This window comes from Benincasa hispida, chromosome 3 (genome assembly GCF_027475165.1).
Source record: "Benincasa hispida cultivar pf3 chromosome 3, pf3_genome.v1.1, whole genome shotgun sequence".
Classification (NCBI taxonomy): Eukaryota; Viridiplantae; Streptophyta; class Magnoliopsida; order Cucurbitales; family Cucurbitaceae; genus Benincasa; species Benincasa hispida.
This window is the reverse complement of record NC_143480.1, coordinates 22034577-22052495: the sequence shown is the minus strand read 5'-3', so window position 1 is coordinate 22052495 and position 17919 is coordinate 22034577. Positions and strand designations below refer to the sequence as shown.

Sequence of the window (17919 nt, the reverse complement as noted above, 5' to 3'; positions counted from 1 at the left end):
ATCCATTTTCGTTGGCATATATGTATTTATCCCAACGAAAATTCAATGCGTCGGCCAAAATATAGCAATGTGGACATTTAAAAAAAAATTATGCCGACAAAAATTTGGACTTATCCCACCTCCTAGGACTACTAAAAAGGGGATCGTTATTGCATGCATACATAAATATTCACATTGAGGAAAATAAAGTAAAAATAAAATAGATTAATCATGATTTTTATATAAAAAAAATGTTCTGCAATTATCTCAAGATCTTAAATTGTTCAATACGGGCACCCTTTTTAACATGAAATAAATTATATATATAAAAAAATTATAATGAAATCATAAATGTAATAAAATCAAAACATGAGAAAATATAAAGGGTCAAATGCGGAAGCGAATTCTGGTTCCTTTAGCACTGTCACGGATTCCTCTTGTCAGTCGCCCGAATATCCTTGCCCTTACCTAAAAAAAATAAAGATAAAGGTTGAGTATAAAATACTCAGTAAGTGATCCCATTACCGGGATCAGACTATGCATCCACGAGCAAAGAAAGATAGCCCGTGGCTCATACAACTACATCGGGTTTTGATGATGAAAGAAAAACCAAAAGGCGTACTATCTTGCCTTGAAATGCATGTTTAGCGGCCCGTAGGCACACCGACAAACATGAAAATAACATGAACGTGAACCCGTCGACTCACGCATGTCTAGCGACCCGTAGGCACATGTCAAACATGAAACTACACCTGTAGGTCATCTGAAATAAAACATACGTCAAGGCGAGATAGTAAACCGCTCTACTAATCTATTCATGCATCACATATATAATATCAATACTGATTAGAAATTCGAATATGCTCATAATACTTATAACTGTCATGCAACAGATAAACATAATGACAAAAAAATCATGCTTCAAGAGTCCATTAAGTAACTTTATAGGTCTAGTCTAGGCCGCCTGGCACGAAGGCGTCGGTAATAGTACCACTTACCTCAACTTGGTCTCAAAAGTCTGCACAAATAACTCCGTAATAGCCCTTGGATAAAACTCAAATCAACCCTAAGACATTAACCACAAGTTTAGTTTAGTAACTATGGCCTAGGAAGTGAGTTAAAGATTAAATAAATCCTCGGGGTCCAAGTCCAAAGGATAACCAACCAACTTACACAAAACTTACCCAACTCCAAAAAATTTTCGTCGAAAAGAATGGTCTCTTCCTTGATAGCAACGCCCTAAAATCTTCCAAAATCTTAATCCTGAAAGCTGACACAAAGGGTAATAACCAAAATTATTTCCAACACAAAGTGACACTCCAAAATCTCAAAAACTCAAACCTTGCCCAAAATAAACCAACTCTTACCCAACTCAAGATTGCAAGAATAGGCGGTGGTGGTCGAATGCGTCGACTTGTGGTTGGGCGCAGCGACAGATACGGAGTTGAACGGATGGGCATGGCGGCTCACGGTCAACCCGATGGTCCAGACACCAGCGAGGCAGCGGCGGACGAACAGCGGGCTCTTTCGCTGCGATGGGGACGACACTGGCGATCGATGCAGTGATGCGGCGCTGGCAAAAGGACACGGCAATGGCGGCGCTGACGATGGGATGTGGCGATGGAGGAGGGACGCGGCGAAGTAACAAGCGGCTAGGGTTTGGGTAAAGAAAAAAAACGGGAAGAAGAAGGAGGGGGGGGGGGGTCGCGTGGGGCTTTGAGAAGAGAGAGAAAAGAAAAAAAAATATATTTTCTTTTTCTTCTTCTTCTTCTTTTTTTTTTTAACCTTACCCACGAGTATATATATAAAATCTTAAACCTTTTCCTTTTCCCTTTTTAAAAAAAATTCCTAATCCTTTATCAAAATATATATACTTATATATATTTTTCTTTTAAAACTCAAACAAACAAATTTAATTATCTCCATAGATAATCAAATCTCCAAATGCAAGCCAAAATAGAACTCAATTAATTCCAAATAATTAAATTATATTTTAGCTTAGCCAAAAATATAAATCTCATATAATTTATCCAAGTAGCCAACATAAAAAAAAAAAAATATAAAGCTTAATTACAAAATAAATCAGGATGTTACATTCTATCCCCCTTAAAGAAACTTTCGTCCTCGAAAGTTCTAATCCTGAAAAAACTCGGGATAATGCGCCCTCATGTCGTCCTCGCGCTCCTACGTTGCTTCCTCGAATTGATGATTCTGTTAAAGGACCTTCACCAAAGCTATCTCCTTGTTGCGCAAAACTTTTACTTCCCTGGACAGGATTCGAATGGGCTCCTCTTCGTAGCTCAGGTTCTCATTTAAATGCAAAGGCTCATAATCCACAACATGAGATGAGTCTGCTACATACTTCCTCAACATGGAAACATGAAAAACATTGTGAACTGCTAAAAGGGATTGGGGCAAGGTCAGCCGATAGGCTACAAGGCCAACCCACTCTAGGATCTCAAATGGCCCGATGAACTGAGGGTTCAACTTACCCCTCTTGCCAAACCTCAACACCCCCTTCATAAGTGCCACTTTAAAAAACACCTTTCCACCTACCTCAAACTCCAGATCCTTACGCCTAACATCGGCATAACTCTTCTGCCTACTTTGAGCCATCAACATTCGGGCCCTAATCTTCTGTATTGCCTCGTTCGTGGTTTGTACTAACTCGGGTCCTAGTAATTTCTACTCACCAACCTCATTCTAGCATACAGGTGACCTACAACTCTTCCCATAAAGGGCCTCAAATGGTGACGTGCCAATGGTTACCTGATAACTATTATTATAGGCAAACTCTATCAAATGCAAGTGAGAGTCCAAACTCCCTGCAAACTCTAGCGCACAAGCACACAACATATCCTCCAATGTCCGGTTTAAACGCTCAGTTTGATCGTCAGTTTGTGGGTGAAAAGTCATATTGAAATCCAAACGAGTACCCAATTCTGCCTGAAGGCTCTTCCAAAAGCTGAAGGTAAATCGAGGGTCCTTATCAGACACGATGGACACTGGTACCCCATGCAATCTTACCACTTCTTTCATATACAATTGAGCCCACCTATTCACTGAATATGTAGGCTTCTCTGGAATGAAATGTACCAGCTTGGTGAGTCTGTCCATTATAACCCAAATTACTGTAAAATCCTTCGCGGTTCGCAGCAAACCCATAATGAAGTCCATCGAGACATTCTCCCACTTCCATTTCGATACGCTCAAAGGTTACAACAAGCCTTCTGGCTTTTGTCTTGGGGCCTTTACCTATTAACACACCAAGCACTTATTGAAAAACTCTGCTATCTCCACTTTCATGTTATTCCACCAGTAACAACGTTTTAGGTCCTGGTACATTTTGGTATTTCCAGGATGTATTGAAAATGGGGAGTTATGGGCCTCCCATAACATATCGTTCTTGAGGTCACCGTCTACTGGTACACATAAGCGTCTTCGAAAAGTAAGACCATTATCTGCGGACAAGGAGAACTCACCACCCTGTCCTGTCTTCACCTGTTACGCTACTTCAACCAAGTAAGGATCACTGCGTTGAACAACAAGGATCCTCTACCTTAAACTTGGTTGTATTGACAATTATGCTAACTGCGCAGAGGCCTCCCCTACCACCACTGCTATCTCGGCCCGCTCAAGGTTCTTACATAATTGGGTTTGTCTGGTGATAAGGGCTGCTGAATGGGCTACCTTTCTATTTAGAGCATCCGCCACTACATTTTCCTTTCCTGGGTGGTACAGAATCTCACAATCATAGTCCTTCACTAGCTCCAACCACCTACGTTGCCTCATGTTTAACTCCTTCTGAGGGAATAAGTATTTTAAACTCTTGTGGTCGGTGAAAATCTTTATCTTCTTGCCATACAAGTAGTGCCTCCAGATTTTTAAAGCAGAGACCACGACTGCCAACTCCAAATCATGTGTGGGATAGTTCAGTTCAAAGTTCTTTAGCTGGCGAGAGGCATAAACAACTACCTTACCTTGTTGCATCAACACGCACCCCAACCCTCTATTGGATGCGTCACTGTAAATAACGAAACCACCCGTTCCATCCGGTACGGTGAGAACTGGGACAGTAACCAACCCTTGCTTGAGATCTTGGAAACTATCCTCATAAGCCTTACTCCAAATAAAGGAAGCTCCTTTTCTGGTCAACTGGGTCAGAGGGGTGGCTATACGAGAAAAGTCCTTCATAAAAAGACGGTAATAGCCTACCAACCCCAAGAAACTGCGTACCTCTCCAACTGTGGTAGGACGAGACCAACTCGTGACTGCCTCGATCTTTGCGGGGTCAACAGATACACCTTCCTTGGACACTATATTCCCTAGAAAGAACACCTGCTTTAACCAGAACTCGCAATTGAAAAACTTAGCATATAACTTTTGCACCCTCAAGGTCTCTAGAACCTTTCGTAAATGTTCCACGTGTTCCGCCTCTGTCTTGGAATAAACCAAAATGTCATCTATGAAGACTATCACAAAGGTGTCAAGAAATTCCTTAAACACCCTATTCATCAGGTCCATGAATATTGCAGGAGCATTCGTCAACCCAAATGACATCATGATGAACTCATAATGCCCATACCTCGAACGAAAAGCTGTTTTGGGAATATCACGATCCTTTATCCTCAACTAATGATACCCCGACCAAAGATCAATCTTAGAAAACATTGTAGCTCCCTGCAACTGGTCAAATAAGTCGTCAATCCTGGGAAGCAGATACTTGTTTTTTATAGTCACCTCGTTTAATTCCCTGTAGTCAATGCAGAGCCGTATGACCCATCTTTCTTTTTCACAAACAACACCGACACACCCCAAGGGGACACACTAGGGCATATGAAACCCTTATCCAACAACTCTTGCAACTGAACCTTAAGTTCCTTCAATTTTGATGGGGCCATTCTGTACAGAGCTTTTGAGATAGAAGTTGTGCCTGGCTCCAACTTGATAGCAAAGTTTATCTCCCGATGCAGTGGCAAACCTGGGAGTTCCTCTGAAAAGACATCCGAGTAGTCATGTACCACTAGCTCCGAAGTCAAGGAGACCTCAGGCTCTCTAGTGTCAACGACACTATCCAAGATACTTCAGACACCCTGGTTAAGCAACCTCTGAGCTTTCATGGCATAAATCACTTTGGGCAGGACCACGGTCCCCGCCCCTTTAAATTTAAAGCTGGCTCCCGTGGGAGGGTTAAAGATCACCTCCTTGCGAGAGCAGTCTATACTGGCATGATTAGCAACTAGACAATCCATGCCCAAAATCACATCAAAATCCCGTATGTCTAAGACTATTAAAGTCACATCCAGGGTATGACTCGCTACTTCAATCTGACATGCTTTTATCTTCTCCTTTGCTGACATAATTTCTTTAGATGGAGTGGAAACAGACAACACATAGTGCAAAGGCTCTAGTTCTAACATGGTATAATTAACAAATAACGACGATATAAACGAAAGGGATGAACCAGAATCAAACAATACCAGTGCAAAATGTCTCAAGATTGGAAGTGTACCTGTAACAATAGTGCTTGCTTTCTCGGCCTCCTGCCGGGTGGTAGAGTAAACACGACCTTGTTGATGCTGAGGCCTACCTAAACTCCTCTGTTCATGGCCTACAAACTGGTTCCCATAACCGAACATGCTTCTAGCAGGACATCTGTCTATCGAGTGCCTCTTCTGCTTGCAATGAAAACAAATCCCGGTGCCTGCCAAACATTGACCCTAGTGGCGTCTTCCACACGAGCTACACACCGATCGAATTCTTTCCACTATACCCGCCTCGGCATCCTGCTACTTAAAATGTCGAGGCGATTTGTCTAAACTTTGAACCTTCTGATGGGGGTGAGGCTCGAAAGCCTTCTGATCTGCCTTCCACTTTTGACTTGAGGAAGGTCCTGCCCCAAACGCCTGTGATTACTCGCCTCCTGACTGTGGGTCCACCTCGACTGCCAAACGAAGTGCCTCAGCATGAGTGGTTGGTTTGAATGTTCGCACGATACCTCATATACTATCTTTTAGGCCTTGAATGAACCTTTCTACCCTCATAGCTTCCATGGCGACCAACTCTGGGGCAAAACAGGACAGGGTGTCAAACTTTTGGTCATACTTCTCCACTGACCTGTGTCCCTGCCTCAGCTCCAAGAACTCTTTCTGCTTATTGTACCTCAGGTTGGCAGAGAATTACTTCACGTAAAAGCGCTTCTTGAACTGCTCCCATGTCACAGGTTCCCCTCCTACACCCAGCATCATTTCTACTGACTGCCACCAGATCTGTGCTTTGTCGGTAAGCATGAAAACGACACACTACACCTTTTGATCTTCTGGGGATTTCATATAACGAAAGATCATTTTAATTGTGGATATCCATAACTCTGCATTGGTAGGGTCCTTTAGTGACCCATTGAAGGTGTTGGGGTTGTACTTCTTGAAATCTCGCAAATGCTTAGCCTCCATTGAAAGGTCTGATATGCTTTGGTTTTGGATCATGTTCTGAGTCTAGACTTGTGGCACCTGATCCTGTGGTGGTGGTGTCTGATGGAACTGGGCAAACTGTGCCAGACGTTCATCTAGCATGTCCTTCACCTTACTCAACACGACTAATGTAACTGCTTCCCCTATAATGGCTGCCCAATCGGTAACCTCTGATGGAACGACTAGGGTGGCCTGCGTCTGTGGTGGCGTGGCTGTGTGATGGGCTCTACTTCGTGTCTGCATTCGTTGCCACCCTGACCCTAAGGGGTCCCTAGGCGGCAAAGAATCCTCTAGTTCCGGAGGGTCCTGAACTTGTGGGTCCTCATCATGAGGATCTTGATCTTGAACTGACGGATTCTGCTCTTTCGGAACACGTCCCCTTCCGATAACCCTATGACTGCCTCTTCCCCTAACACGAACCATTTTTCTGACAGTTGTTCGCAACCACCCCTTAACTACTTTTCTTACTAGCAAAAAAAAACATATCAAATGCAATCATAAATGCTACTAACTCGGTGCATATTATCCTAAATACTTTTCATAAAAAACATACCTGGCGACGACGAAGAAACCGTTATAGGCCAAAAGGAACAACCTGGAGTTACATAGTAAATTAGTCTACAAAACCCCGAAACACGGGCTCTAATACCAACTGTAACAAGCCCACCTCCTAGGACTACTAAAAAGGGGATCGTTACTGCATGCATGCATAAATATTTGCATTGAGGAAAATAAAATAAAAATAAAATAGAATAATCATGATTTTGAACTGCTTTAAGTATATAAGAAAATGTTCTGCCATTATCTCAAGATCTTAAATCGTTCAACCCAGGCACCCTTTTTAACATGAAATAAAATATATGAAAAAAATTATAATGAAATCATAAATGTAATAAAATCAAAACATGAGAAAATATAAAGGGTCAAATGCGGAAGCGAATTCTGGTTCCTTTGGCACTTCTACGGATTCCTCTTGTCAGTCGCCCAAGTATCCTTGCCCTTACCTAAAAAAAATAAAGATAAAGGTTGAGTATAAAATACTCAGTAAATGATCCCATTACCAGGATCAGACTATGCATCCACGAGCAAAGAAAGATAACCCGTGGCTCATACAGCTACATAGGGTTTTGATGATGAAAGGAAAACCAAAAGACGTACTATCTTGCCTTGAAACACATGTCTAGTGGCCTGTAGGCACACCGTCAAACATGAAAATAACATGAACGTGAACTTGTCGACTTACGCATGTCTAGCGGCCCGTAGGCACACCGTCAAATATGGAAATAACATGAACGTAAACTTATCGAGTCACGCATGTCTAGCGGCCCGTAGGCTCGCCGTCAAACATGAAAATAACATGAACGTAAACCTGTTGACTCACGCATGTCTAGAGGCCCGTAGGCACACCGTCAAACATGAAACTAGACCCGTAGGTCATCTGAAATAAAACATGCATCAAGGCGAGACAGTAAACCACTCTACTGGTCTATTCATGCATCACATACATAATATTAGTACTCATTAGAAATTCGAGCATGCTCATAATACTTATAACTGTCATGCAACAAGCAAAACATAATGACAAAAAATCATGCTTCAAGAGTCCATTAAGTAACTTTATAGGTCTAGTCTAGGCCGTCTGGCACGAAGGCGCCGGTAATAGTACCACTTACCTCAACTTGGTCTCTGCACAAATAACTCCTTAATAGCCCTTGGATAAAACTCAAATCAACCCTAAGTCATTAACCACAAGTTTAGTTTAGTAACTATGGCCTAGGAAGTGAGTCAAAGATTAAATAAATACTCGAGGTCCAAGTCCAAAGGATAACCAACCAACTTACACAAAACTTACCCAACTCCAAAAATTTTCATTCGAAAAGAATGGTCTCTTCCTTGATAGCAACGCCCCAAACTCTTCCAAAATCCTAATCCTGAAAGCCGACACAAAGGGTAATAACCAAAATTGTTTCCAACACAAAGTGACATTCCAAAATCTCAAAAACTCAAACCTTGCCCAAAATAAACCAACTCTTACCCAACTCAAGATTGCAAGAATAGGCAGTGGCGGTCGAATGCGTCGACTTGTGGCTGGGCGCAGCGGCGGACGGAGCTGAACGGTTGGGCGCGGCGACTCGCGGTCAACCCAATGGTCCAGACACCGGCGAGGCAGCGATGGAGAAACGACAGACTCTTTCGCTGGGATGGGGACGGCGCTGGGGATCAACGCGGCGATACGGCGCTGGCAAAAGGACGCGGCAATAACGACGTTGGCGATGACGGGGGGACGTGGTGAAACAACAGGCGGCTAGGGTTTGGGTGAAGGAAAAAAAAAGAAGAAGAAGGAGAGGGGGAGGGTCGCGTGGGGCCTTGAGGAGAGAAAGAGAAAAGAAAAAAAATCTATTTTCTTTTCTTTTCTTTTTTTTTTTAACCTTACCCACAAGTATACATATAAAAGCTTAAACCTTTTCCTTTTCCCTTTAAAAAATAAATTCCCTAATCCTTTTTCAAAATATATATACTATATATATTTTTCTTTTAAAACTCCAACAAACAAATTTAATCATCTTCATAGACAATCAAATCTCCAAATGCATGCCAAAATAGAACTCAATTAATTTCAAATAATTAAATTATATTTTAGCTTAGCCAAAAACATAGATCTCATATAATTTATCCAAGTAGCCAACATAAAAAAAAATATAAAGCTTAATTACAAAATAAATTAGGATGTTACAAAAAAACCCACACTCTTCTTTTTCCCCCCACTTTTCCTTTTCCCCATTTTTTCAAACCAACTCTCTGTTCCCCCACTCTTCTTTCTTCCCCTTCCCCGCGACCCCACCTTCCCCCTCCACACCCCCAATCCTCGTCGCTTTGTTCCCCTTACCCCACCTCCCTGCCCTCGTCTCTTCCTCCCTCCCCCCCTCCCCCACTCTTCCTTCCTCTTTTACCTTCCCTTTCCCTTCAATTTTTTTACACAGATGGCTACCGCTCCAACGTCCAACACTGCCGCACGCACTGGTTGGTTCTCCTTCTTTTTGCTTTTTTCTAACAAATGTGTCTATGGGTTGTGTTTATGTTATTATTATGATAAAGAGTTTTGTTTTTAATAAAATTGATGTATAAATCCATTTAAAGTAAACTTTTAGTTGTTCTTTTTTTTTTTTTTTATCTTTCTTTTAAGATGGATTTATGTATTTATTTCATATTGGAATTAAGATATTCATTTGTTTATGAATGAAATTGTTATTCTATATTTGGTTTGTACATATGGATATAATGAAAGATGGATTATTTGTGTAGTTTGGTTTTGATTTTGTATATGAGATTTATTTGTTAATATTAAAGTTTAATCTTTCCTTTTTTATGGATATAATATGCTTTAGGTTTTAAAATGAAATTGCTAAGGATGTTTAATTAACTAAATTTCACACTTTTACATGCGAGTGTTAAATTTCACACTTTTACTTGCGAGTGTTAAATTTCACAGTTTATTCATTTGGTTCAACGATGAATAAGGATTGAATTAAGCTTAGAGATAGATTTTTGAGAGAGATAGATTTAAAGGAACAAGTTCTTGGCTTATTTATAGAGATTCGATAGTTGCGAAGGTTTAAAGGCCGTTTATTTATTTGTTTAAGTGTATTTACGACATGCTCGTAACGTGGAGAAGGGTTCACGTCTTAATTCTAACCATTTTAATCACCTTTTAGATAGTAAAATGGTTGTTTGTGATGTTCATGTTTTAATTATGAACATTGACGACATGTTTGTAGCTTGAGAGAGGGATCATTCCTCAGTCTTTATGTGATTGTTAAGATCTTTTTGTGCATTTTTCTTTGTTAATTTTAAGAAATCTTTAATAATATTTGTTTTTCCTATTTCAGGTTGTTCGTGTAAATTCTTAAAGATCATTTTTTTTTTAGATTGTGAGAAGATTTTGTGAGATGATTACTTAGTTTGGTTTAGTATCTCACTTATTTTGGCTTAGGGACTATTAAACTTTTTTTTGTATAGGGGATTTGTAAGAAATTAGAAAAACTCAAATTTAATTGTATACATAGTTTTTGTTCGTAGAATTTTATAGTTTGTGTCTTGAATATTAGTCTTATTTTTAAATATATAAGCTTACTTTTGTTATATTTATCCACAATTGATTTGTTTGAAGATTAATTTTTGTTTGTGCATAATTGGGCATTAATGAAATAAAAAATTGGTTATTTATTTGTTACAAAAAAATATACAAAATTATAAACAACTTATGCCGAAGTAAATAAACGTTAGCAGAAATCTATCTATTGAACTAAAATTTTGTTGTGTAGGACTATGCTTTTTCCGATGCAAATTGTATTTTGTTAGGAAAACACATATGCCAACCAAACAATTGCATTGCCAAAAATGGTATTTATGCTGATGAAAGTAGTTTTCATCGGGAGGAACTTCTCTTGACATGAATATGACGACGATTATGCCAACGCAGAAAAAAAAGAAGAAAACGTTGGCATGCATAACCTATCCCAATGTTTTTCATACTTTGTCCGATGTTTTTTTGCATGAGAAAATGTGAAAAATCTCGTAGTGTGCATGCGCCAGACGACCTCGTTGACCATGAGATAATTTTTTGAATTTTTTCGTTTTCCACTTCCCCTCCCCCCCTCCCCCCCTCTCAATTCTTTCACTTTCTTCATCCATTTTCTCCCCAACACCCAAGAAGCGTTGTTGATTTTCATCTTTTTCATATTGTCTCCCCAATAGAAATTTAGGTTTTTTTATAATCTTGTACTGATTTTTTTAATTATTATTTTGTTTATAGTGGATATTATTTCCGAGAAAAATTCTACAAACGATCATGCAAAGATTTTTTTTTTGTAAGGTGTAACATTTTTCTTTTGGTAAGTTGATATATTTTTGTTATTTAATAAAAAATTAAATTTCTCATAATTTTGTTGTAACATCCTGATTTATTTTGTAATTAAGCTTTATATTTTTTTTTATGTTGGCTACTTGGATAAATTATATGAGATTTATGGTTTTTGCTAAGCTAAAATATAATTTAATTATTTGGAATTAATTGAGTTCTATTTTGGCTTACATTTGGAGATTTGATTATCTATGGAGATAACTAAATTTGTTTGTTGGAGTTTTAAAAGAAAAATATATATAAATATATATATTTTGAAAAAGGATTAGGGAATTTGTTTTTTAAAAGGAAAAGGAAAAGGTTTAAGCTTTTATATATATACTTGTGGGTAAGGTTAAAAAAAAAAAAAAAAAAAAAAAAAAAAAAAAAAAAAAAAGAGAAAAAGAAAATAGTTTTTTTTTTCTTTTCTCTCTCTCCTCAAGGCCCCACGTGACCCTCCCCCCTTCCTTCTTCTTCCCCTGTTTTTCCTTTACCCAAGCTCTAGCTTCCTATTGCTTCACCGCGTCCCTCCGCCATCACTACATCCCATCGCCAACGTCGCATCGTCGCGTCGATTGCCAGTACCGTTCCCGTCGCAGCGAAAGAGCCCACAGTTTGTTCGTCGTTGCCTCGCCGGTGTCTGGATCGTCGGGTTAACCGCGAGTCGCCATGCCCAGTCGTTCAACTCCATTTCTGCCGCCGCGCCCAGCCACAAGTCGACGCATTCAACCGCCACTGCCTATTCTTGCAATCTTGAGTTGGGTGAGAGTTGGTTTATTTTGAGCAAGGTTTGAGTTTTTGAGATTTTGGAGTGTCACTTTATGTTGGAAACAATTTTGGTTATTACCCTTTGTGTCGGCTTTCAGGATTAGGATTTTGGAAGAGTTTGGGGCGTTGCTATCAAGGAAGAGACCATTCTTTTCGACCGAAAATTTTTGGAGTTGGGTAACTTTTGTGTAAGTTGGTTGGTTATCCTTTGGACTTGGACCCCGAGGATTTATTTAATCTTTGACTCACTTCCTAGGCCATAGTTACTAAACTAAACTTGTGGTTAATGTCTTAGGGTTGATTTGAGTTTTATTCAAGGGCTATTAAGGAGTTATTTGTGAAGACTTTTGAGACCAAGTTGAGGTAAGTGTTACTATTGTCGGTGCCTTCGTACCAGGCGACCTAGACTAGACCTATAAAGTTACGTAATGGACTCTTGAAGCATGATTTTTTTGTCATTATGTTTTGCTTGTTGCATGACAGTTATAAGTATTATGAGCATGTTCGAATTTCTAATGAGTACTGATATTATGTATGTGATGCATGAATACACTAGTAGAGCGGTTTACTGTCTCGCCTTGACGCATGTTTTATTTCAGATGACCTGCAGGTCTAGTTTCATGTTTGATGGTGTGCCTACGGGCCGCTAGACATGCGTGAGCCAACGGATTCACGTTCATGTTATTTTTTTATGTTTGAAGGTGTGCCTACGGGCCACTAGACATGCGTGAGTCGATAGGTTTAGGCTCATGTTACTTTTTTTCATGTTTCATGTTTGACGGCATGCCTACGGGCCGCTAGACATACGTGAGCCGACAGGTTTACTTTATGTTATTTTCATGTTTGACGGCGAGCCTACGGACCGCTAGACATACTTGTGTCGACAGGTTTACGTTCATGTTATTTCCATGTTTGATGGTGTGCTTACGGGCCGCTAGACATGCGTGAGTCGATGGGTTCACGTTCATGTTATTTTCATGTTTGACGGTGTGCCTACAAGCCGCTAGACATGCGTTTCACTGAAAGATAGTATGTCTTTTGGTTTTTCTTTCATCATCAAAATTCGATGTAGCTGTATGAGCCAGGAGCTATCTTTCTTTGCTCGTGGATGCACAGTATGATCCCGGTAATGGGATCACTTACTAAGTATTTTATACTCAACCTTTATCTTTATTTTTTTTTAGGTAAGGGCATGGACACTCGGGCAGGAATCCGTGACAATGCCAAAGGAACCAGAATTCGCTTCTGCATTTGACCCTTTATATTTTCTCATGTTTTGATTTTATTACATTTATGATTTCATCATAATTTTTTTTTATATAATTTAGTTCATGTTAAAAAGAGTGCCCGAGTTGAACGATTTAAGATCTTAAGATAATGGCATAACATTTTCTTATATACTTAAAGCAGTTCAAAATCATGATTATTCTATTTTATTTTTATTTTATTTTCCTCAATGCAAATATTTACGAATGCATGGAATAACGATCCCCTTTTTAGTAGTCTTAGGAGGTGGGGTTGTTACATTTGTACTAATTTTTTTATTATTATTTTGTTTACCGTGGATATTATTTCCGAAAGAAATTCTTCAGTCGATCATTAAAACGTTATGTAAATAGTTATTTACTCTTATTTGAAATGATGTATTAAATATTGAATGATTGAATGTTGTTGTTATTGTTGTTGTTGTTGTTGTTGTTGTTATGTTTACAATTTATTTAGTCATTATTATTATTATTTTGTTTACAATTTATTTCGATTTTTTTGTTATATATACTTTGTGTTATCGGCACTCTTATGTTAGATTAAGTTGTATTATTCATCCTAATATTGTAAATTTTATGATGATTAAAAAACGAAGATACATATCTGTATAAAAGAATATTTGTCATTGATTTTCAAAATGAGGATGCATGTCTAGATAAAAAAATTTATGATACATGAAACATAATTCGTTTAAAAAATAATTTTAGTTTATTACTCTCTTTCATATTAATATATTTTCATTATTTAATGGAAAATCAAGTTTCCTATGATTTTGTACTGGTTTTTTTATTATCATTTTGTTTATCGTGGATATTATTTCTGAAAAATGTTCTTTTATAAAAATAAGAAACCCAAAACAAAAAATAGAAAATGAGAATGTCATCAAATCAGTGCCCAAATATGTTAATTCAACAATTTTTTTTGTTAAGAATTAAACACTAATTTAATAACACATACTTCCCGTTTTCAACTCATTGTTCAAACAATAGTTTTTCAACAAATGAATGGATTGTGAACTTAGGTTCAAATGTTTGAAATGAACACAACTAAAAAGTTAAATCCCTTTTTAATATAGTTGGCATAATTAAATGCTCAAATGAAAACTATTAAATATTTTAAATGGTCAAGTTAAAATTTCAAATAAACATTAAATGTTTTAAATGGTCATATTTGGCATACAACAAATTTCATTTTTTGGTCTAATAAAATATTGAGACAAAAGACAAAATTTAAATTGATTATATTGCAAACAATAAGAGAAAAAAAATCAATTTTAATCATAAATTTATTATGATATATTAATTTAAACCATAAGTTTTTTTGTTCATCAATTTTAAATGTAAACTTAGATAAGTCTCCATTCTATGAAGATTCTATATCTATTTTATAATGATATATTAAGCATAGATACGTTGCACAATTTGCAGACAAGAAGAACATAATAGATGGAATTGTCTTAATTGAGCTCGCAATGCGACTTAGTCATTGGATTTCGTTTTTATTTCTTGGCTCGTTTTTGTAACTTATTTTTGTAATTGTAAATAACAAATGATGTATTCCTGATTGTAATTGCCCTTATATCATGTAATCGCATTGATTTATAATAAATATTTAAATTAAATTTAATCTTGTTTTTATAGGATCAGATAGAAGATGATGTTAGCACAGGGTCATACAACGACTCAAATTTGTACTTACAATGCAACCATAGATCCAAAGTTGTTTGGGAAGACGAGCATATTGATGCTATGCATTGTTGGAGACCGGAGGCTATTATTCAAAGGAAGGAAGACCCATACCCTCATATATTAAATTATCTATGAGCCGTAGGATTCTTTGGAGTCTCTTGTATCAAATTTATATATATAATTAGATTGGCATCTTATAACAGCATTAATGGAATGATGGCGACAAGAGACATGCACTTTTCACATATTGCATGGAGAGTGTATGATTACATTACAAGATGTAGCTATCCAATTTGGACTCCCGTTTAATGGAAGACCATTAATCGAATCACTAAATCAGGATTGGGAACAACTTTGTGACGTCCTTTTAGCCGTAACAACGAGTGATGTCGTTCTTAGTAGAGGTCATCTTAGCCTGCCGTGGTTAGCTGATCAATTCAACAACCTTACCCATCTATCAGATAATGCAGATGAAGAGGAACTGCAACGATGTGCTCAAGCATATATTCTCACATTGATTGAAGGATTGGTATTTCCCGACAAATCCAACAGCAAAATGTATCTAATGTATCTTCCTCTCTTAGTAGATTTTGATGTTGCTGGGACATACAATTAGGGGGTTGGATGTCTTGCATGGTTATATAGACAACGACGCAAGGGTGCAGTTATAGATGAAAAATACATTGTGGGCTCGATTTTATTACTGCAAATTTGGTCGTGGGATCAATTTCCTATTTTAGAACCTCGACGACTCCACCGATATAAGAACAACTTGGGTAATAGACATTTACAATACGGTAAGCATTTTTACCTCATTATTGTCGTCTTCATTATGAAATACTAATAACTAACATCCAACTTGTGATTGTTGTAGATGGAATGACAACTTTTCTGTCATCAGAGCATTGATGCATGTTCTATTGCAATATAGATACATATTGGATACACATATGCCTAACCAAGTAATATTGTAATCACTTATATATTATATATTAATAATGTTTCAATCTTTTGGTTCATTCATATTTTGACACACATGCATGCAGATTATTTGGGAGCCACACAATCATCTCATTCAACTATTGTTGCCACATTGTCACAATAGTAATGAGATGTGGACATCCAGATGTCCACTCATATGCTTTTTTGTTGTGGAGTGGCATCACTCAGATCATGTGATGCGCTAATTTGGGATGTTGCAACAAATTTCTCAACCTTGCAATACAAACTCTTGACTTCATCACACGATCTAAGAGGCAGGCATAAGCGAGACTGAATTGCATATTTGGCTCCTTAAATTTTAATTTGGGAAAATCATCAAAATTTGGTTGTTAATGGTCCTCTTATTAAAAACGGTGTAGATACTTGGCTTGGATATAGTGAATGGTATTCCACTGTGAGCATGCGATATATAACGAAAGTATGAGCATTCTATCACTTGTTGGTATGAGTTTATTATTTACTAATATTTTTAATTTTATTGCTTAATTGCATACCAGAATAATTTTTAAAGTCATTAACTTGTTATTCAATTCTTTTTCAGGCCGATTTACCAAATATGACATTATCTGTTATAAGGGTCTTGCGTAGACTCACCTCTATATATCGAGTGCGATATTTCAATGGTGATATTCCAATGGAAGAATAAAGTAATCCAGCAAGACATCCTGATGTTTCTATTCGACCTAATGTTCAGAATGAATATCCAACAACCCCATTCGATCATATTACACATAGTTCGATGATGCCACCCCCCTCAACATTTCAATTTTTTCCAACAACCCCTAGTATGCTAAGTATGGAAGAAGGGCAAACTTCACATATTCGTTCAGATGTCCATGATCAGTGTGTGACATACCGACATCGTGGAGAGGGTATACACTTTACAGAGGAGGTTCAACCATCAAGTGTAAGAGATTGTGGCGATCGTGAACACTATGTGACTTAACAAGATCGATCTAGGCATAATAGAGGATCTTCTTCTAGTCATGAATAAAGAAAACTATACTTATAATCAAATTCAAATAAGAAAATGCACTTTCAATCTACAACTTGGTACCTCCACATCCTAAAGAACCTTGAAAATTATTAATGTAATAGTCGGAGGTTAATATCCATATTTTTTTACATAAGTTTCCAATAACTTCAAACAAAAACAAAAGGATGGTGAAAGTATCTTCAAAATATATATTTTTCTTTGTTGGAACAAATTACAAATATCATAAATATTAACTATAGTCATTTTAAAAAAAATGTATATATATGAAAAAGATATTTTTGGAACAAAATACAAACTTTATAAATATTAAATATTATTTTTTTATATATATGAAATATAATAACAACGATTTGTAATTAAATAAATTGAATATTATTAAAATTAATATCACTGGTATTATTAAAATTAATCAAAGAATAGTAATTTCTTTATCAAAGTAACATTATTGTTTATATTGTTAAAAAATGAGTAACATTATTATCACTATAAAAAACGAGACTAACGAGATGATTGATTTTAGAGTTAAAAGTAATTACAAATATTATCGTTAATTTTAGGTTAAAAGAATCAAAAAATTATTATTTTTTAAATCCAATCTTATTGCAATTCATTAGGGAAAAAATTCATTTTGAATACATCTGTTCAACAGACGCGTTCTAAACGGTTTTGCATTCATTATATTGCAGGAGACACATTCACCTTTTTTAAATTAATTATTTGAATGCATCTCTTGAAGAGATGCATTGAGGGGAGATTGGTCGAAAAAATAATAAAATAATGTTGAATGCGTCTCTTAGAGACGCATTCAAATAACGAAAAAAAAAAAAAAAAAACATAATCTTTTCCCTA

General features: G+C 37.1%; 2 protein-coding genes across 2 annotated transcripts; both read right to left on the bottom strand.

The window, feature by feature from the left end:
* Positions 1 to 2193: 2193 nt before the first annotated feature.
* On the bottom strand, positions 2194 to 2595 carry LOC150037131 (uncharacterized). The gene has a single exon (XM_090311887.1). The coding sequence runs from the start codon at positions 2593 to 2595 to the stop codon at positions 2194 to 2196; it is 402 nt and encodes a 133-aa protein (XP_090168013.1).
* Positions 2596 to 3561: 966 nt separating this feature from the next.
* On the bottom strand, positions 3562 to 12040 carry LOC150037130 (uncharacterized). Its single transcript, XM_090311886.1, has 8 exons — positions 11871 to 12040; positions 7003 to 7067; positions 6489 to 6916; positions 6010 to 6128; positions 5808 to 5923; positions 5072 to 5683; positions 4851 to 4972; positions 3562 to 4611 (listed from the first exon to the last, which is right to left on the bottom strand). Exons 1-8 carry the CDS (start codon positions 12038 to 12040, stop codon positions 3562 to 3564), a joined length of 2682 nt encoding a protein of 893 aa, XP_090168012.1.
* Positions 12041 to 17919: the final 5879 nt, after the last annotated feature.